At 44.6% G+C, this 20,847-nt stretch overlaps 2 protein-coding genes across 5 annotated transcripts in view; one reads left to right on the top strand and one right to left on the bottom strand.

The window, feature by feature from the left end:
* The first annotated feature begins 117 nt into the window (after window positions 1-117).
* On the top strand, window positions 118-11,732 carry LOC112252918 (nuclear factor NF-kappa-B p100 subunit). Of its 3 annotated transcripts, none has more exons than XM_024424616.2 (24): window positions 118-371; window positions 1,172-1,241; window positions 4,291-4,333; window positions 4,439-4,514; window positions 4,857-4,897; window positions 5,260-5,358; window positions 5,726-5,880; window positions 6,063-6,175; window positions 6,367-6,525; window positions 6,734-6,838; window positions 6,931-7,013; window positions 7,191-7,329; window positions 7,480-7,596; window positions 7,707-7,910; window positions 8,024-8,165; window positions 8,316-8,430; window positions 8,637-8,844; window positions 9,220-9,389; window positions 9,519-9,621; window positions 9,932-10,143; window positions 10,284-10,365; window positions 10,453-10,619; window positions 10,794-10,905; window positions 11,115-11,732. In XM_024424616.2, exons 2-24 carry the CDS (start codon window positions 1,225-1,227, stop codon window positions 11,177-11,179), a joined length of 2,727 nt encoding a protein of 908 aa, XP_024280384.1. In that variant the 5' UTR covers window positions 118-371; window positions 1,172-1,224; the 3' UTR covers window positions 11,180-11,732. The 3 variants fall into 3 exon arrangements, with proteins under 3 accessions (XP_024280384.1, XP_024280385.1, XP_024280386.1); XM_024424617.2 differs by having other exon boundaries at window positions 119-371; window positions 10,456-10,619; XM_024424618.2 differs by lacking the exons at window positions 118-371; window positions 1,172-1,241 and adding an exon at window positions 3,978-4,215.
* An 8-nt stretch (window positions 11,733-11,740) lies between these two features.
* psda (pleckstrin and Sec7 domain containing a) overlaps window positions 11,741-20,847 on the bottom strand; it is a 44,125-nt gene continuing 35,018 nt past the window's right edge. For both annotated transcript variants that reach the window (XM_024424614.2, XM_024424615.2), the window contains 7 exons: window positions 19,023-19,066; window positions 16,361-16,539; window positions 16,101-16,171; window positions 15,851-16,008; window positions 15,198-15,342; window positions 14,735-14,878; window positions 11,741-14,415 (listed from right to left, as the gene is read on the bottom strand). In XM_024424614.2, the coding sequence (XP_024280382.1) occupies window positions 14,101-14,415; window positions 14,735-14,878; window positions 15,198-15,342; window positions 15,851-16,008; window positions 16,101-16,171; window positions 16,361-16,539; window positions 19,023-19,066 (1,056 nt within the window). In that variant the 3' untranslated portion in view covers window positions 11,741-14,100. The remainder of the gene's footprint in view (window positions 14,416-14,734; window positions 14,879-15,197; window positions 15,343-15,850; window positions 16,009-16,100; window positions 16,172-16,360; window positions 16,540-19,022; window positions 19,067-20,847) is intronic.

Below are 20,847 nucleotides of genomic sequence, written 5' to 3'. Positions count from 1 at the left end.
TTATTGCTGTTGCAATGAGGGCGGGAGTTTGTAGAAAGGGCACTTCCCACAACCAATTGGTAGCTCGAGTTTGACACGTGTCTGCGGAATTCCCCCAGCTCTCCGGGGCTTTCCAGCTGGCTTGATAGACTGTAGACAAGAGAGGCAGCCTATCATAACAGATAGCTAAATATGAGAAAATCGACAGTTTAATAGATGGGGAAATACATGGAACAAATCCCGGATTTGAGCCGACAGTGAAGTGAACACTGTGCTCTGTACTTTTGAGGTACGCCCTGACATTTCATCATCGGTTTGATCAACTTCAGCAGCAACAGTCGTGCTGCCCAGTTCTCTCCTTAGAGGTGGATCAAGTTCAGAGGAGTTGTAAGGTAAGGGATTTTATGAACAGTGGTTGCATGTATGTTGTAGTCTTCCCTGTTATACGTAATCCAGGACAGACTCCTTTGACAAGCCTATATATATCCTATATCTTGCCGGAAAGTTGTGGCCTTTTCATTATAAATTATGGTTTGAAGTTATGAAACAATTTTAACGGCCTAATGCCTTCATTAACCCTTGGCTATATATATATATGCATCAGAAAACATTCATAAACAAAAATGATTTTAAAAGGATGATAGTTACATTGAAATGGGACCGCGTCAGACGTAAGAACATGCTTTAACACTATATGTAGTATGAATTTGTTTACAAATGATGGCCGAAGCATATTTGTTGTGCTCAATGAACGCACAGCCATAAATTGTTGACTGGCTGTGAGGTGATGATAGGTCTACAGCTGAAGCCTAGGCATCAGCAGACTAAGTTATTTCATTGATAAATATGTAACAAGAAGATTATGTACAAATTGGACCAACTAATAAAGCTCTCATTATGCAAGATAGTTACTGATTGTCTATGCTTACTGACTGTATGTACATTCATTCTAATTTGTTCAACATTGTTTCATGGGGAAAAGTGGGTTGCGGGTTTGGCCCCATCTCAGCAACCAGGGCCTGGAAATTCCCGTATTAGTCTGCTGCTGTACTATTTGGATATGAACACACAAACTTGCTGTGGTGAGCCACTATAGTGGTGGTTTGAGGGGCAAACGGTGTGTCTTCCGCATTTAACCCAACCCCTCTGAATTAGAAATACCCAATGGACTAATAACAGTTTCCTATTGCAGGGAGCTGACAGTGAGCCTGAAGTATCATCATCTATGATCCACTGACAGGCATCATGTCTGAAGCACTAAGGTACGTACTGCTGTTGTGATTGTTGTGCTGCTTTGTTGAGGGGTCTCTCTACAGTCTTTTGACAGTTGATTGTCCTCTACAGTTGATTGAGGTCAATTTGAACAGACTGGAACTATGGATCAGGGTCAAGAGTGGGGTCTGTTTTAAAGGAATGAACCAGTTAAATGTTTGTGCTTGTTTTAGTGTTGCGTAACGTTCTGCTGTTCTTTAGCTGGCACGCTTTGATAGCTCAGGTGGAGTAGGCCTAGTGCGAAGTAGACTTGAGTAAAATGGCAGCTGTGTTCATGGTGCTACTTCTGAAAGGTGGAGACTCATTCTGCCGCTGGAGGTGGTGCTGTTTGCCAACTTGATCTAATTGTTGTCTTTGCCATATTAATCTGTTCATACACAAGTACACGTTCTTGAGTGTTCTGATATGTCCACACATCGTTCTCTTATGCCACTCGGAATCTAATCTATAAAACAAAGGCCTCCGTTTGGTTTCGTGTTGTCATAATACCGGTAGTGCAGTACTGTGATACCAGATTTTCCTTTGCAAAAAAAGAACCGAAGCCGATTTCACTCCATGGTCCTTTTAGTTACCCTTTACTCGTGGGAATTAGCCTATATGGACAGGGCTAAATGAAATGTGTCTTACAGAATAAATATGAAAAGCATATGCATAAACCTGGTAGCAGTTGAAAGGGAACAGTTTGGAGATTATGGGGAAATTATTAGACCAAAGTTGAGGACAGAACGGTTCACCTGACACAAGACTGAATCCAAACATTTACACTGTTGATTTGATGTGTGCTGTACTTTGAGCTGCATTTTTTGATAACAAAATCTGAAGGTACTGGATACGTTCAGTAACATGATAAGAATATTCCTGGAAAATGTGGGGTAGATGCAACATCAGACCCAAAAATGACAAGGGTTTCAGTGAGAGGACTAACGGGTGTCTCCCAGTGGCCACAGCTCCCCAAAGTGTACACGGTTCTTAAGGCATTTCAATGCACTTTTATGACTCAATGAAGAGTCTTCAGCTGTAAGGTGGGGGAGGTTTTTGGACCCCCACCACCACCACCCCCACCTGAGGAACTACAGCCCTGCATCCCCGCCATCACACGGTTCACATACTGTTGTTGTTGTTACGCAAATCCAAAAACAGCCCATTATAAATCATAATCTGGGCCAGGTGGGCATCATTTGAAAGCTTATTGCCAACATGACCAGCTAAGTTATAAAATATGATTCTACAGTGTAAGGCTTTCACAGGGCAATTTAGAGAAACAGATTGTCATTTTGGTGCCTAGAAAAGACGTTTGTGTGTGTGTGTCCACGGTGAATTTTCTTCACAACAGACATTTTGGTCAGAACAACCCAGGGGTAGGACGCCATGTCATCTTGTAACTGTACATCAAACATAGTGATCATAAACGTTGACAATGTAGAACATGAGCTTTATGAAAATGTGTTTATGGAAATGTGTTTTCGTACGCATTTGGACGGGCGTTTGGCTTGCTTGTATGACATCAAAGCGTTATTTACTATAATCCTCAATGTCTCTTTCAAAATGTAGCATTTCCCTCACTCAGACAAAAAAAATAAAAAATCACAATTAGTGGGAGGGAGGGGGGCAACTTCTTGTCACATTCAGTGCTCAAGTTCAGAACGTCTGTCAGTGAAAACCCATACAGCGCTGTGAAGCACAGTCTGAACTCTGACATTTATAGCATGTTACTGTACAGCCACTGCATGCCACCAGTGTGAAGGGCTACAACCTACTTCAGCAAAATTAACAAATGTGACTCTGTGTCAACATACGGCTGTTTTTTTACAACATTCGGAGTCCGCTTCATGTTTTGTTATGTTTTCTTCCTTAATTCCTAGTATCACGGATACTGGTGTTTGGACACCCCTGTTTTAGATGACAGATGTCACTGCTAACATTCTTCAAACCGCAGACTTCCTTTCAATTCAGCATCATGACACTGTCTCACAGAGGCGTGACATTTTGCGTGACAATGTAACACGTTCGAAAAAGCATCCTGCTCATCTGTATAAAAAGCACCTGGGCCAACCCTGCTTACTCTTAAACCTACTACATGAACATGGCTCAGTCAGAGCGGAAGCCACTGACAATGACCTTAGAACCTTGACCCCCCCCATCTCAAGACAAAGAAAGGAGGCTGTTTTACAACATGTTCATCTGGATATGGAGGGCACAGGAGATACGTAGTCATTATTCTAGAATAGGAGGCTGTTGTCAGGGTTTTTCCCTATTGTTCAGAGTAGAAAAACAGGTTCGGGCATTTGTAGTCTCACTTTGAAGGGTTCGGCTAACCTCAGTTCACATCAAGTCAGAACTTTTATTCAAATAGCCTTATTGCAGAAAGACACATTTCAGTTGAATGCATTCAGTTGTACAACTTACAACATCCTCCTTTCCTTTAGTTCAGTTGGATTTCTTTGGAAACTTTTCTCTGTCAACTTAGAAGGGTAGCTGCTGAAGGAGAACCTTCCGAATGCAAAATGGAGAGGAAGAAGGTTGGATGTTATTTGAAAGATTATAGAGAAAGAAATAAAGGCTCTTTATAAAAATATAAAAAACACCAGGCTTTTGTATCTGGTGTACTGAGTCAGTCTGAAATCAGCGGCAGCGCTGAGCTGGTATTCTGGGGGATTTCCTCTCTGTTTTTTTTGCCTTCCTCACTTCCAGGAAGTGATATGCGTGAGTAAAAGAGGGAGGGGAAAGTAAGAAAAGAACAGAACACTGCAACACCCTTCCTTGTTCAATTACTATAAAGTGTGAGTGTATGAGATTGAAGTTATCTCCATTTTTGTTGTTGTTACATCTCACATTTCAATTTTCGTTTTTTAAAAATCTCGATGAGAGGGAAAAGAGGGGACTTAGTGAGTCAAGTGACTTTCACATTGAGTAGTATTGAAGTAAACGACTTCCTGTCTGTGTACATCTCTACAGAACTGAAAGGTATGGAGACTTGTTATTTATGATCAGAGAGTCAACGTTTTGTCTTGAAACTACATTTGGTCATTTGTGTTTCAGAATGGATGAAGCTCAGTACAGCATGAAAATGATTGAAAATGAGGTAATGTTTTTGCTTGATTTGTCAGTATGTCCGTTATATTATGTTAGAATGAAATACATTTTTGAAAGATATGCAAATAAAAATGTAATCATGTAATCTCCCCAGCTGATGATGAACTTATCGACTTATGAGTTCATGCCACCTGTGGAGGTTAAGAGTGAGCCCTACGTACCCGAGACAGGTGAGTTTGTACCTTGTGTACACGTTGTACCACGTGGATACAGCATACTCGAGTTGTGCTGTAGTAATATTATTTGGTATGATGTGAATATGGCACGTACGTCACTGAAGTAGAAGGGATCTCACTGACACATGTTTAAATATCTTTCAAAACTGCACATACCGTATGTAGTGCATAGTAATTATGATATCATGCACATGTATGTAATGCAAATATGCTGCCTATATATACATTTTTTAGCTTTGGATTCTCTACCCTGGATTTTTGAAGGGCTTGGATGGGAGTCTTGATTTGTAGCCTCCATCTTCCAGTGACAGTGACCCTGTGTTTCTTTGTTAACAGTTCATGGACCCTACATTCAAATACTTGAGGAGCCCAAACAGGTGAGCTCAGCGAGTTGCTCTTAAACAGTGGAATGACGTCTTCCCTTGCTCTACTGTTTCTGTTCAATGTAATTGCATAAGACTTGAACACCAATTTCGAAACTATCAAATTCACAGAGTTCTTCCCGCCTTTCATTGCGAAACTATGACATTCACATAAATGCCCTTTGAACTAGAATGGAATGTAGAAATCGAGATACCAATGTCAGGCTTGTCCCTCACTCCCGTCTTTGCTTTATGGGATTAGAATATGACGCTGGGTTGGAAAGTCCAGGATTTAGGAAGTGACTCTTTGTTACAGTAAGTGCAGGCACTGATGTTGGGGAATTATCTCTTGACCTCCTTTGTTCGCCTGTCTGCAGAGAGGCTTCAGATTCCGCTATGAGTGTGAGGGTCCGTCCCACGGTGGGCTCCCAGGGGCCTCCAGCGAGAGGAACAGGAGAACTTATCCCACTGTCAAGGTCAGCTACTGTACTGTAGTACACACTTGGCTGTCTGTTTATCTGGTTTTTCTTAGCTTCACTGTCTGCCTGCTTTTCACCATGCGTCTTAACTCAATGGAGCCCAATACGCTTTCGAATGGGTATACACGATATATTGACATTGCGTTATTGTTTGAGACACACGTTGTGAATGAAAACAATTGTTACAGTAATTTAACTGTAAAGTTGTGCTTCTCCACTGAATCTTGCTTTGTACGTTGTTAGTGTATCTGTGTAATGGTGTATTGAGGTGATGTCCAGCCTCATAGGACATGAACATAGTTATCTTTAGTCAATAACGGTCTGTCTTAACTCCCTCTCTTTCGTTCTGTCTGCGTCTCTCCAGGTGTCTAACTATGTGGGGATAGCCAGGGTAGAGGTGCAGCTGGTGACCCACTCTGACCCCCCCCAGGTCCACGCTCACAGTCTGGTGGGGAGGCACTGCTGCACGGAAAGTGGAAAATGCAGTGTGGATGTGGGCCCCAATGAACTCACAGCACAGTGAGTACAGATTGGTTGTCTATCTAGTTTTCCACCTTTGCCGGCTCGGGGATTTGAACCAGCGACCTTTCGATTACTAGCCCAACGCTCTTAACCACTGGGCTACCTGCCGTAACCTGACTGGTGAATGTCAACATCTCTCAAACTACCTGTTTCTCATTCGATTTCTCTCTCCTCTGTAGGTTCAGTAACCTGGGCATCCTCCATGTCACAAAGAAAGGGGTGGGGGAAGTGTTGTTCAAGAGACTGAGAGACGAGAAGAGGAGACAAAGGGGGCAGCACTACCATTTTACTGGTAAGAGCCTACTTTACTGTCCTTTCAAATGAGGAATCTACTCTGAGGGTGGAATCCTAACTTGAGATATACTACGTGCAACCCACAACTTTGTGCAAATCTCATCGCATGGTTTACATGTTAGTGCATAGAAATCAATGTGTTTGTGAAAACTGCTACAAAGAAACCCTCTCTCTGTCTCTCTCTCACAGATGCAGAGGAACAAGCCATATTGAGAGAAGCCAACGAGCTGGGCAGGATCATGGACCTGAACATAGTGAGGTTAAAGTTCACGGCCTACCTCCAGGACAGTAACGGAGGGTTCTCTAGGGCCCTGAAGCCAGTGGTTTCCAATCCCATCTTTGACAGCAGTGAGTAGAAACTCTTTCTATCTCTGTGTTCTTCAATCCTGGTCCTAGGAACCTATAGGCTTTTGTTTCAGACCAGTACTATCATATCTGATTTTAAATGAATAAACTAATCATCAAGACCTTGATTAGTTGAATATCTTGTGTTAGTGCTGATGTACATGTATTACTATTGTCAGTAGTGAACACATGATTATATTTATCCACCCAGAGTCACCCAACGCTTCCAACCTGAAAATCTCCCGTATGGATAAGACCTCTGGGTCTGTGCTGGGAGGGGATGAGATCTTCCTACTGTGTGACAAAGTACAAAAAGGTGAGGGGGCAGTTCAGCCCACACTCATTTTACAATGGTTTGTCTGGGAAACAATTTACACAATTTCACACATGTTTTGTTCTACTTTTCAGATGATATTGAGATCCGCTTCTATGAGGAGGATGGAAGCTGGGAGGCCTTTGGTGACTTCTCTCCAACTGATGTCCACAAGCAGGTACAGAGTCCTTACTCAATGTGAAGTGAGTGTGTGTGTCGGGGGGAATTTTGTGTGAGTAATAAGTATTCTTGTGAATACCAAGCACATTAGTTGGCAAACGTTGACCCCACACCATGTATGATCTTACTCAAACCCCTCTCATTGATGTCACTGTTTTGGCCCCTACCTGTGCAGTATGCCATCGTGTTTAAGACACCCCCGTACCACAGCACAGAGATCGATCGTTCAGTCACTGTGTTCCTCCAGTTGAAAAGGAAGAAAGTGGGAGACTGCAGCGACCCCAAGCAGTTCACCTACGTTCCTCAAATTCAAGGTGAGTTAGTCTGATACTCACAATCCCTTCTGCGAGAGAGAACAATGATGGAGTCCAGAGCCGGAGGTCGCATTGGATTGAATCAAACCCTTTTAACTTTCTCTTCCCCTCTCCCTCTCTCGTTGTCTGTCCTCTGCATGTGTAACTTAGATAAAGAGGAGGTTCAGCGTAAGAAGCAGAAGCCCCTCCCCTATAATGACCCATGGAGAGGGCCTCTGGGAGGGGCTGGGGGGGCAGGGAGAGGTGCCGGAGGACCAGGAGGAGCAGGTGAGGAATCTAGATCTACATACTTGAACTCTTTTCTATCTGCCCTTCATCTCATTGATATCAGATGAAGTGCTGGCCTCATCACTAAATCATTTCTTTCCTATCCACAGGATTCCAGTTTAACCAGCAGATGAATGGATCAGGGTGGATGGGGAGTGGATTCACTTGTTTTGGGGGTGGTGGAGCCCAGATGTCAGGCACCACTGCCCAGGCTGAGGGTACCCAGCAGCAAGCTGGAGGGATGGCTGGACAGATGCCAGGACAGACGCCAGGACAGACAGCCTCACCACTACAACAGCAGCTCTTCCAGATTGGTAAGCCATATTATAGCAGTGCTGGGGCAGGGAAAACTAGAGTTAGCTAGCTACATGTTGGAGAAATTATCATAAGTTGTGTTATGCTAATAAGACTATCCTGTTGTTTCCAGCTGCTACTCTCCAGAGCAGGGCCACTCGGATGACCAAGCAGACAGCTGGGGCTCTCCTACAGTACTGCACCACTGGGGACGTCCGGGTCCTTCTGGCAATGCAGAGACACCTATGTGGGGTCCAGGATGAAAACGGAGACACGTGAGTCTAACTCTGCCTCTACAGCACATCAGTACATGTTTTTGAGGATCTGAGTTGAGTGTCTGCCTCCATTCTATACATTATACTGTACATGCAGTGTGTTTTGTATTGAGTTTGCTTTGCTCACTTTTGTGTTCCGTCTCCCCACAGGCCTTTGCACCTGGCCATCATTCACCAGCAGTCAGCTGTGATCCAGCAGCTGGTTCATACACTCCTCACCATCCAGCAACGCAAAGTCCTCGACAAGCTCAACCACCTCAGCCAGGTATTGACCCTTCTGCCACTCACCAGGGCTGGATTGAACTTTAGAAGATGGACTATAGAATCTTTGCACACAGACATCTTTTTCTTCGGGGGGGGGGGGGAGACTAGAATATGTTTTAGGTCTACCTAGTAGTACAGTTAGGGGTGGTTTAGTGTTGAAGAGATTCATTCTTCCTGACTGTGTCTGCCGTCTCTCTCTCTCTGAAGACTCCACTCCATCTGGCGGTGATCACCAGGCAGGTGAAGGTGGTGGATGTTCTCCTGAGGGCCGGGGCTGACCCCACCCTGCTGGACCGGGACGGCCGGACCCCCCTGCACCTGGCAGCGCTGGCCGGGGACGACGTTACACTCAGGGTCCTCCTGGGGCACCTAGGAGAACGTTACAACCACCTGGTCAACATGGCCGACTATCATGGTGAGTTGGGATGGTGGAAAGAAGGGGGTAATCTGAGTTTATTCCGCCCATGAGACTTGAGCATGATAATTAGACCATGTGAATTACCAACTAAGCAATGGTGGTTGCTGCTTAGTAGTAAACTCAGTATTCCTTCAATTAACTTAAGGATGGGATTCAATCCAGTCTGTGTTATAACGCCTTGATATTTAAAGGTAATTTCCGATTGAGCCGGCATATGCAGCAAGCGTTTACTGTGAATGCGGTGTCCCTGCAGAACGTGGTAACAATGCCTTTTAAAAAGACACGCGGTCAGATTGAATCCCGGCCTAAGACTCACTAGGTGCTTATTACTGTAGTAGACGGTATTAATCTCTTTAATTCCCTCCTTCTCAGGTCTCCATCCTCTCCACCTGGCTGTTCGCAAGGGAGGAGAGCGCTGTCTACGTCTGCTGGTGGGGAGCGGGGCTAAGATCAACGACCCCGAGCGTGGGAGTGGATGCTCCGCCCTCCACCTGGCTGTTAGAGAGAACTTCTTGAAAGTGGCCTGCACTCTCATCACAGAGGTACCTTACTTGACGCCCAGTGCGCACACACCTTAATGAAGCTACTCATCTACTATTCTTACTCACTCTGTGGTGTCTCCGTTTCTCTCTTATCTAACCTGTGGTGTCCCCTTCTCTCCTGTCCTACAGCTGAAAGCAGATGTAAACATGTGTACGTTTGGGGGGAACACTCCTCTCCATCTGGCCGCCAGTCAGGGCTCCCCCACTCTCTGCTCCATGCTCATTGCTGCAGGTGAGATACATACCACCTACCAACCATCCAATGCATGACATAAACAGAATGTTTTTACCTCAGTCAGTTACATAGGGACTGGACTACAAAATGAGATCGAAGTGTGTGAGCAGTCATTTATTGTGCATATATAGCCTCGCTACTGTTATTTTACTGCTGCTCTTTAACTACTTATCTTTTAACACTTTTTCTTAACTGCATTGGTTAAGGGCTTGTAAGTAAGCATTTCACTCTATTTGATCACCATGTTTTTTGCTTTGGAAAAGTGTCCGTTAAGTGAATAGAACACTAACGACTTTCCTCTCCTCAGGAGCCGATAAGAATCTGGAGAATGATGAGCCACTCTTCTTCAGCTCCTCTTCCTCAGATGAGGAGCAAGAGGATGGACCAATAAGAGATTTCAGAGAGTTACAGATCCAACAGCAACCAACCATCCCACCTCCGTTGGGGAAAGAACAAGTCAACCCTCGTAAGAGACCAGCAACAGGACATACACCCTTTGACCTTACTAAATGTCAAAAGGTGAGTGATTTGTCTTATCAACCCGACATTTGTGTAGAAAGTGATTAAAAACAGAACATGCTGTAGTGTTTGTGGTGTGGATAGATTGGCATTAACCTCAGTCCAGCCTTTGAATTTACATAAATCATCCCCTGCTACAGGTGAGAGACCTTCTAGACACCAGACAGAGACCCAAGTCCAGCCAACACTCAAGTAAAAAGCCTAAACCGAACAGCATGGACGGTAAGAGAATGGTCATGCCACCATTTTGACTCGGAACATTACCTGAGCTCTATCCAGTAATCTAACCACTGTTCCCATTCCCCTCAGCAGAAAGTGAGCAGCTAGACAGTGAGACGCTCCATAAACTGTGTGAGCTCCTCAGTCTGGGCGATGTGCCCTGGAGACAGCTGGCAGAGAAACTCAACATGCTCTCCCTGGCACACCTGTACCAGGAGAGTCCCTCTCCCTGCTACAAACTGCTGGAGAATTACAAGGTGAGCAGGGGGGGCTGTGTGTGTGTGTGTGTGTGTGTGTGTGTGTGTGTGTGTGTCTAGCAAGGGGCTACGTATTAAGTAAGTAGGCTGTTAGAATGGCATGACTGTGCTTGAAGAGAATAAAGCTGATGGTGCCCGAGTGAGCCGACAGTATCTCTCTCTCCCTGTGTGTAGTTGGGTGGCGGTCCAGTGGAAGGACTGGTGGAGGCTCTGCAGTCTCTGGGTCTGACTGAAGGAGTGCGACTGCTGAGACGGGCTGAGCTGAGAGAGGACAAACAGAACACAGGTACCAGAGCGACCACTAGAATAGTCAAAACAATCCAGCATACACATTATCAGTCTCTCTATCATGTACTTATGCCATTGCAAAGGCATACTGTATGTAGAGGTTCCTTCCCAAAAAGAGTAGAATTGATCCTAATTCAATGTTATTTACTCTGTTCATGCCTAATATATGAAATGAGACATAAAAACCATCCTCACTCTGCCATTCAGATCAGACAGTGGACAGCGGCTTTGGGAGTCAGCCAATGGATGAGCCAGCCTTGGCCAACCAGTGAGCACCAGGAAGGGTGAGGGGTAGGACCAGCCCTGTTCAGCACACCCTATGGGGAAACCATTGAGAATTGGATGTCATTCCAGAGCCTTTGCTGATGAATGCAGAATTCTCTCTGCCATGACTGCAACGTTGACAACTCACATTGTTGGGCATCCAGATAATGTTCTTGTACGTTATTTTTCTTATGCAGACAGAGAGCCGAAGGCAACGAACTAAGGACAACTCGGTCTCAATATGTACAATAATAAGTGGCCTCATCTCCTTACATTATTTCTGATGGTAAAAGATAGGCTGGTCTTTTTAATGGTCCATTGACACCTTCCAAAAAGTCAAAGTATAAATAAGAATTTCTCAAATATGCAATGTCAAATTGTCTTATGAATCAATTTCACATATTTATTGGCTGACAGTCTTACTAATACTGTGTATTAATTTGGTTTAACATTCACCAAATAATTGTACAGCCATATTGCAGGTGTGAAACATTTGCGAGTGTATTTGCTATGTAATGTTAACTATATCTTGTCGTTGAATTAAATGAATTTCTCTCCTGACAACGGGGTCTTTTCAAAATGTGTTTATTTTTGTCAACTATTCCTCAAAAGATAAACCATTTAGTATATTTGACTGAGAGCAAAATCTTAATGTGTCATTGACAATATGCAGAGTTAATCAAGAAAAAATGAATAGAAATAAGTTGCACGTTTTAGCGTCTATGGGAAGTGAGTCCAGTAGAAACATGTACAGAAATAGCAGTCTACGTTTTTGACAGTGACAAATACTCAACAAGACCAAGTTAACTGGTAAGCAAAAAAAATAAGACTTCAACACTAGTCCCTAACCCAAAGTGCAGAAGGGTGTGATAACCCCTGTGTTCGATCACATTAGAAGCCCTACTCAAAAAGGTCCTTGACGCTACTTTAGTTTAGGTCTACTGTTGATTTATTGTCCCTCACGTATTCATAGTGGGAGCAAGACACACCCAAAAAGTGATTGTGGCATTCTGCATGACTGAACACATCATGCCTCACCGTGTCATGGTCCCCATAGAATTACAATGACAGCCAATGTTGCTGGTTTGAAACCGCTGAGCTAAAGCCTAGGTAACAGTTCAAGACGCAAATGTCTTCAGGCAAGGCTACTCATCACAGAACCATCTCCGCCATGTGAGGTTATTCTGTCTAATTCAACAACATAACACAATCTCATACTGTTGGTGGTGGGAACCTCCGCCCCTGGAATCATCTATTTCACCGTGGTCATATTTTAACAGGTGGGAAAGTAAAGCAGTAAGACTTCACTCTGGCTGCGTTTAAGCAGACCTATATTTTTGAATTGGTCTTTTGGTCAATCAGATCAGATCTGATGTGATTGGTCAAAAGACCAATTGGTGGGAAAAGATCAGAATTGGGCTGCCCGTGTAAATGCAGCCTCTGAGTCCATCACACCCAGATAAACCCGGTATTATACAGTCAAGCCAATCTTACCACCTAGGACCAACGTTTCCCCATTTGAACTGCCCCCTTTGGTGGCTATATTGTGGCATTACTGCACCAGTTTACAGACAACACTGCCAGCCTGAGAAGAAAATGGCTATGCCACGCCATAACATTCTATATAGTTTTACACATGTTACATTCTTTTATACAATATATTGGGTGTGGTAGACAGTGCCTCTTTACAATTCATAATACTGAATTTAAATCAACATTCTACCAACATTTGAATTAATTTGTCACCAATGATCTGACGAGTTCTTCCTGTAGACACCTTCAAAACGAGTGTTTGACATACAGCTGAGATGTACTGTAAACTAAGCTCTGTCATGTTTCATTTTCAGTTGTACAAATGCAAAACACCACGTGAATAACGTTAGAATGTTTTGAAAAAGGATTGTCTTTTGATATCATAGTGAAGCATGTCCTCGATGACGGAGTCATCAAGCTCCTGATATGCATGCAGTTCTCTTCAAAAGTGAATTAAAACGGACAGATAGCCAGCCTGTGTGATCAATCTACTTCATCAACCCCATTAGTATGACAAATCCCTCAGTGCCGTAGCTGATGTGTTATAAAAGGTCTTTAGAAATCATTAGACCCAGCAGAGCTACACAGTTACTCAAACCGGGCCTGGTTCTGGATCAGTGCAGTTTGTCACCAGGAAAGTCATTAGAATAACAAAATCATAGCAAAGACTGAAAACAAAACTAGTATGTGCATGCAGCATCATAAAATGATGTCCAGTAACCTTCTATATTCGTTCCAATTGATCATGTCTCATGAAGAATACAGTGTTTCTTCCAGTTTCCTCCAAATGCATCGTGGGTGGGTTGAGGTCCTGGCACTCTAGTCTGTAGGGGTCCTGAAATGGGCACGGGGTCCGTTTAGTCTCCATGGGAACAGTTAGATCAGCTGATGCAGCTCTGTCTCGGTCCCTCCTAGATGGTCACCGAGAGGTGGGCTGGGTGGCAATGACATACAGTAGATGGAATGGATCGATACTGAACCTTCGTGGAGGGAAAACAACCTACACCTCTTAAAAACCCCAGATCTAATGACTGATTTAACGTAATATTCCGATCTCCGTCTCTTATGTCAACAAGAAATTGGTCCAAAACCATAATCAAATTAAATGAATGTGGATATTACCAGTAATGTAGGACCACGTAGAAGTTAGTCATTTTTATAGTAAAATGGGAGACTGAGTATCCACTGTACTGTATAATTAGCCCTGGTGCATCCAGTGTCTGTGGTTTCTCGGGATAGAAGCATGCAACAGGTCTATCCCCCCATTATCTTTCTCCTCCCCACCATTTTCCAGTCATGGAGACCGGGCACACCAGTGGTCCTTGTGTATCGATCGACACGGATAGTCCAATCGTTTAAACCACCCTGTCCGCCCCAACACCCTCTTGTGTCCCTCTCACTGTTTGACAGCCTGTCTGTAGCTGTGTCTCTGGGGCTCAGAGCGCTTGGTCTTGCTGCTCCCCCTGGTGCTGGAACTACTGCTGCTGGCCCCCCCCTTGGCACTGCTGACCTGGCTGCTGCTGCTGCTTCCCCCCTCCCTGGTACTGCTGGCCTGGCTGCTGCTGCTGTGCTCCTCCCGCAGAGTGGGGCTGGAGTGGGCCCTCTGGAGACCCCCATCGTCAAAGAGGCGTGACTCGAACAGAGACAGGTCCTCTTCCCCACTCCGGATCTTAGACCTCAGTAGCATTGCGTACGTCCCATAGCGTGTTTTCTGTGCCAGAGAGAACACTTGATGTCAAACAGGATTCGGCATTGCTGAGATCAGAGCCATTGTTTGGCAGTAAAGTTTGGCAATCTGTTCTGGATTCTGGCACCAAGCAAAAGCAATCAAGTTTCCATTCTGGCTGAACCTGGAATGGAATTGTCTTGAAACATTTGGTAGCCAATTTGGCAACCATTAAAATTCTGAATATCAAACAAACTCAGTCTGCCAAACTCAGCTTGACTATGGCTGCAACTATTCAGTTGTGACAACTATCAATCCCTATCACTCTATTTAACCAGACAACAACTATCAATCCCTCCCTCACCTCAAACTCTAGGTACTCCTCACGTTGCTTGTGCTCTTCCAGATCACGAACTTTGGCCTTTTTGTCTGGAATCACAGCAGTTAGCTCGATCAGCTCAGAGGAGATGGTCCGGAAACGGGTCTCATGGGATTTCACTTGTTCCTCCTGTCAGTGCACAAGGCAAAGGAGGACCATGAACATAAGGCTACACCAAAGTCAGTTACTCATACAGAATTCTGATCAACATAGAAGCCTACTTACGCATTCGAGTTAGTTTTAAAAACAGAGAACTGCTATTTACAACACACAAAAAAAAGTATACAGGAGTCTGTCTTTAGTAGACAAGTTCCTACAATTTTGGGGGTTGAGCTCTCTACAGTACAGATACTGGATGGCATGAGTGGGATTGGGCTGGGAACTAGTACTTGGAAGTAGAGAGAGAGACAGAGACATGGTCATGATGTGAGTGGGGGCCTCTGTGTACCTGAGACAGTTTGGTGTTGGAGCCTGGCAGTAGCGGGCGGCTGAATTTCTTCTGGGAGCCGATAGCAGCAGGGAAGGGTGGCGCTGAGAACATGGCTGAGACCACGTTGATACGGGTGATCCACGACTGCATCTGCTCTGCATTACTGAGATGGAGGACAGCAGAGTTCAAATCTGGATACTGGCTATCAGAATAAAGGCCACAAATGATCAGCCCCAGAACACACGTAGACAGGCTTAGGGTCAGTTATCAATTGAAGAAGTGTGACACTTATTTTCAATTAGGATTTGTTTTATTAACTTCCTAAATGGAAATGGAATTCATCCCAACACTGAAAGTGTATATCTAGAACATCATAGACAACTGTGTCCTCCAGGGACACAGAAGCATCATGATCCTCTACCTGAGCCTGGGGCTGTATGAGAGGGGCACTGCCCACTCTACACTCAATCACTACTGTTTTGGGGGCACTTAGTACAGAACAACCTTGTAGAAGGCAGAAAGAGTAACGACCAAGGCTAATACAGAGCACAAAATTGGGTCAGATAATTCCATACGATTAAGAATGTTGTTAAAGAGGTGGACTTGGTGGAGATAAGAAATGGGTGGAGAAGGGTAGGGATGAGGAGTGGGTGGAGGATGAGGAGTCTCACGGTGCTTGGAAGAGGAACACTCGCCAGTCTGCAGTGCGCAGGTAGAACACGTTGGGCCTCTTGCTGTAGTCTGCTGCCCTCATGGCCAGAGAGTGGTGGATGGACACAGCGTTCTTCAGATCCTCTTCAGACAGCTGCTTATCTGGACGGTACTCTCCCTACGGACCAATCAGAGAGTGGAATGCTATCACACACGTCCAATCAGAGACTGGGATATAAGGATGGTTGGGAGGGGTGTGGTTTGGTGTACCTTCTGCAGGTAAAGGACCAATCCCTTCAGCATGACATAAAAAGTCTTCCATCCTCTCTTACCTCGAGGGGCTGAAAAACAGATCATGGAAACAAAGAAAATATCCACTCAGTATTTGCTGCTCCCAAGTGTGATTTTTAATCAAACTTAAAAATAGTACAGCAATGTTTAGATTGACACGGTCAGATTTATCAGCAGTGAAGTGGAACAGATTATGGTTAACAGGTGAATGGTGACAGGGGAGGGTAAAGAGAACCTACTTCTCTTGCCGTCAGAGTCTGCGTGGACCTTCCGCACCAGGAAACCATTCTTATAGATCAGGGCGTCAGGATTCTGGGCCACGCCTAGACCACCGCCGATTCGCTTCATGGTGTGAGAGGCGGAGTCGGTGCGCAAATCGGCCAACTCTGAAAAGGACTTGCGCAACTCCTCCTCGTCGCTATGAAGAAGACACAATTCAAATACAAAAAGTTACATCCCTAATCAACAAAACCTCCTGCTAGTCTCAAACTGTTTGAAGTCATGTCCTCCAGTTCAGATCCAGTAGAAATTAATGAACGCTCAGTCCTAATAGCTTGGAGGTGAGAAGGCCATGTCTTTATCCACTCAGCATGCCACGCTTGTGAGAGCCTCTGGATTTCCGGGTCACTGGCTGTCTGTCACCCACGCTGAGAGGTCACATCCCATGATGCTCCCGCCGAGCAGCTTGGTTGCATCTTACTGGCCAATCACAGAGAAAGGTTCACCAAGTTTCTAACAACTGAAAACCTGCTCAAAAACCCTGCGCCTGAACACAGACAGAACTCACTTTGATAAGCATGAACGCTATGTCGAACATCTCATCCACTCACTTATCATTCAGATATCTATAATTCATTTCTTACATAAAAAAATGGTTTCGCTGCAAGAGGAACAATCCTGATCGGTATGAGTGGTGAGTGACTCACTGTCTGTTAGATAACAGTATCCTGGCATCTCTTTGACTGACTGTGATGCCCTTTTCCCGTGAACTGAGGGGTCCGAGTGTTCGATGAGGCTATAAGAGAGAATCCTACAGTACTGACATTTGGGGAGGATGGTGTCTCCCTGCCCACTGAAGACACTGACTGAATGCAGATCTGTACACCAGTGGAACCTTGCAGCTGCTCCCATAAACATTCATTAATGTATGAGCTTGAAATTGCTGTTAGTCAGAGGGGGGAGTGCTGCTGCGTCACACTGTCCTGACTGTACTGTCCACCTCCTCTGTCTCTCTGCGAGACACACTCAGATGTGTACATAAAGGCGCACGCACACACGCGTCGATCTTTAAGATGAAATCATCCACGGTCACAAAAGCCACACACACCTGTGGACACAAACCAGAAACATGAACACAAACCACACATGCATGTGCATGCGGTTCAGTCGAACACTCTTCGGTGTGACACATCCCAGGACCCATGGGGGGGAAAATCGGTGTTTTAAAGGAACTCTGTCGCTCACCTCCGCTCTCTATCCATTTTTCTTTCACCATACCTCCTCCAAACCATAGCCTGCAGGTATCATGCATTATGATGCAGTTATTATGCATTGTAAGACTTGTCATAAGCATGTGTGACCCCCTTATAACGTCTCATATAATCACCTCGTGATTTTTGACAACAGCCAATTTGAGCCAGTTGCAATGTTAAATGCATAAAGATAACACAATAGGCCTTTTTGTTAGACAAAGGTTTATAAAATGCTTATAAACAAGTTATAAATTATACCCGCAGGTCAAATTTTAAGTGTTACAAACTTGCATCAATTTAGCTTTTTTTTTTTAAAGACAGAAACGAACCACTTGTGTTGCAGCTGCTAATACATGTAGGTATATTCTGAACAGTGAACCGACCAGTCAGCACATACTGTACATCACAGCTCTCATCTGTTGCTAAGTAACTGCTGACCTCTGAATCCACAAGAGCAAGTAGTGGAGAAGAGAGGTTCAGAGGGAGAAAAACAGGGAGGGGGGCAAAAGTGAAATACAGAGCAGGAAAGAGGTCAGGGGAGAGAGGGGAGGCTGCAGGCAGAAAAACGAGGATAGAGAGGGAGGCACAGTGAGCGTTGGGATGTTGGGACCGGGAAGATTAAAGCAGAGTGGTGCAGAGTGAAAGGGAATGTGAGAGAAGATGCTGCTCCCACTGCTCTCCTTCAGAGGCTGGCTGAACCCCTAAAACTGTGTGTGCTGTATGTGTTTGCACTTTAGAATCAGAGTCACACATTGACCTGTAATTACGAAAGAGGCAAGTAGGGACGTGTATCCATGGCAACAACATCTGGAGAGCTTATGTCTTAAATTAGGGGCTCAGGGCATCACAAAAGACTAGGTCCAGAATAGCAACCCTTGGTGCACACACAGTCTGGCAAATGCTACAGGGGCACAGTTGGTAGATGATTCTGTAGGGGGGAAATTGCTTGTAGACTGATTTCAAAGGTAGATTTGCGGCTAATTACAATTTTAAAAAACATCTGATACACTGAGAGAGTTTTTCAATCCAACACATTTTGTGACATTGCGAAAATAAATCCAACTACGAAATGAATTCAGGAAACCTTAACAGCAGTTAATTGAATAAGGCAAGTGCACAAATAAAGTCAGACATATGTATACAGTAACAGTCAAAAGTTGACACCAACTCATTCAATAGTGAAGACATCAAAACTATGAAATAACACACATGGAATCATCTAAAAATAGATTTTGATTTGTTTAACACTCTTAGTTACTATATGATTCCATATGTGTTATTTCATAGTTTTGATGTCTTCACTATTATTCTTCAATGTAGAAAAGAGTTAAAATAAAAGAAAAACCCTGGACTGAGTAGGTGTGACTGGTACTGTATGCCCATACTTTCATGAGAACAAAAACATCATTCTTATGCAAAGAGCACTTACATGGTCCACTGGAGCTTCTCGTTTCTAATGGAATTGTACAAGGCCTAGAGAAAAAGACAAGACATAACAAACATCACACATATGAAAAACGTTTGTGTGTGTGTGTGTGTGTGTAATGTCTAATGAGTGTGGAGGGACCCTTGGTCATCCTGCTACTTGTGCGACAACAATCATTAGATGCCCTGAATAAAGCAGTTCACATGGATCATATTAGTCACACTGATCGAAACACAAGCCTGCTGCTTCGACCAAAGCAAACCACACAAAATGTACCCTGCATTTTCCAAGCTGTGCCTTCTTCTTGCGGGCCTGTGGGTGGTTCTGTCCATCCTGGGACCTTCCCAGCAGGTCAGGGAAGGACAAGGGTTTGAGGGAACGAGAGCGAGGGGCGCGGGGGTAGCGGAAGGGGTCCATCACTCGGAAGTCCCGGCGAACACGCACAGAGCAAAGAGAGCGGGAGCGATTCCGCCCATCAGAGTGGATGCTGTTTACACCAATCATGATAATGCACCAACAGGAGCAGTCTAGAGGAGAAGAGACGGTGGAGGGATGGATAAAGCCAGATAATCCCGGATCTCTCCTGCTGATCAAAGGCTCCACAGATTCTGTATATGGCCTCTTTCAAAGCTTAACACCAAGAGATTCAGTTAAAAGGTTAAAAAAAAAGAGAGAATGACAAAAGAGGTGACTCTCAGAGAGGCAGACAGTCACTGTCACTGGTGACTGACAACAGGGGTTGCGGTCTGACGAATTGCGCTTCACTGGACGTTTGAGGAAACCACTGATGGAGGTTAACATGGGCCTCAAGCCCTCCGAAGGGACTTCAGTTCCTGCATAATGGATCCATATGCATTCATTATGCATGTATGGAGAAACAGTGGTGTGCAACTGCCACTTGCTGTGGCACCATTCTGCGTCAAGTCTACGAAGGTGGAAGTCTTTTTGGAAGGATGTCAAGCAGTTGCCAACATGCTATTCAAGAGCTGGTACATACATGCATACAGCTCCACCATACACTCCGTAACAACTAATGATACTCAAGAGTCACAAAAAAAAACAACACGTAAACAACAACCCAGTTAACGAGGCCGAATGATGACTAGACGATCATAGCAACCATAAGACAGCAATGAGCAAGCAACGGAGTTCACCCACACATACATACACTACCAACACACACCAAACCAGATAGAGCGGGTGGAGGGAAAGGACTCCACCCACTCACTCACAGGCAAGCTGTCGAAGAGAACCCTCAAACTGACGCCACCGCACATCCTATTGGAACTAAGAACATGTATCCAAGGCTTGACGATACAGATGCTGGAGACAGACTACCCTGTTGCTCTCTAATAAATGAAAGGCTTTTGGCTTGATGAGGGACTGAACAGGTCCCCTCTCTCTCTCTCTCTTTCTTTGTTCTCTCCGTTCCTGGATCCTCTCCTTTTTACTGGTTTGTCTTCAAACTTGTAAATGGTTCTCACACATCCACTTATTTCTCCTTCGTATGCGTCAATCTCTTATTTCCCTCCGAAAATCCCTCGATGAGAGTCGGGAGAGAAAATTGCATCTGTGCTTCGCACTCCTTTCATCTCCCTCTTTTCAATAACTGTTGTTCTATTTCCCTGTGTGCTTCAGATGAAAAAAACAGACTGAATCACAGTGACAAAAGAAAGCGGATGATGAGGACAGAGAGCTTGCTCTCTCTCTCTCTCGCTCTCTCTATGCGCATTTCTCTCCGGCTGAGCAGCAAATCCCGGTCCATGTTTCTGTTCAAATCCCTCCCTCCTTTTAGTGTCAATCATTTGCCTCCATATCACTGTTTTCT

This window comes from Oncorhynchus tshawytscha, linkage group LG06 (assembly GCF_018296145.1).
Source record: "Oncorhynchus tshawytscha isolate Ot180627B linkage group LG06, Otsh_v2.0, whole genome shotgun sequence".
Classification (NCBI taxonomy): domain Eukaryota; kingdom Metazoa; phylum Chordata; class Actinopteri; order Salmoniformes; family Salmonidae; genus Oncorhynchus; species Oncorhynchus tshawytscha.
The sequence above is the reverse complement of the archived record's forward strand: the minus strand, read 5'-3'. Positions and strand labels throughout refer to the sequence as shown.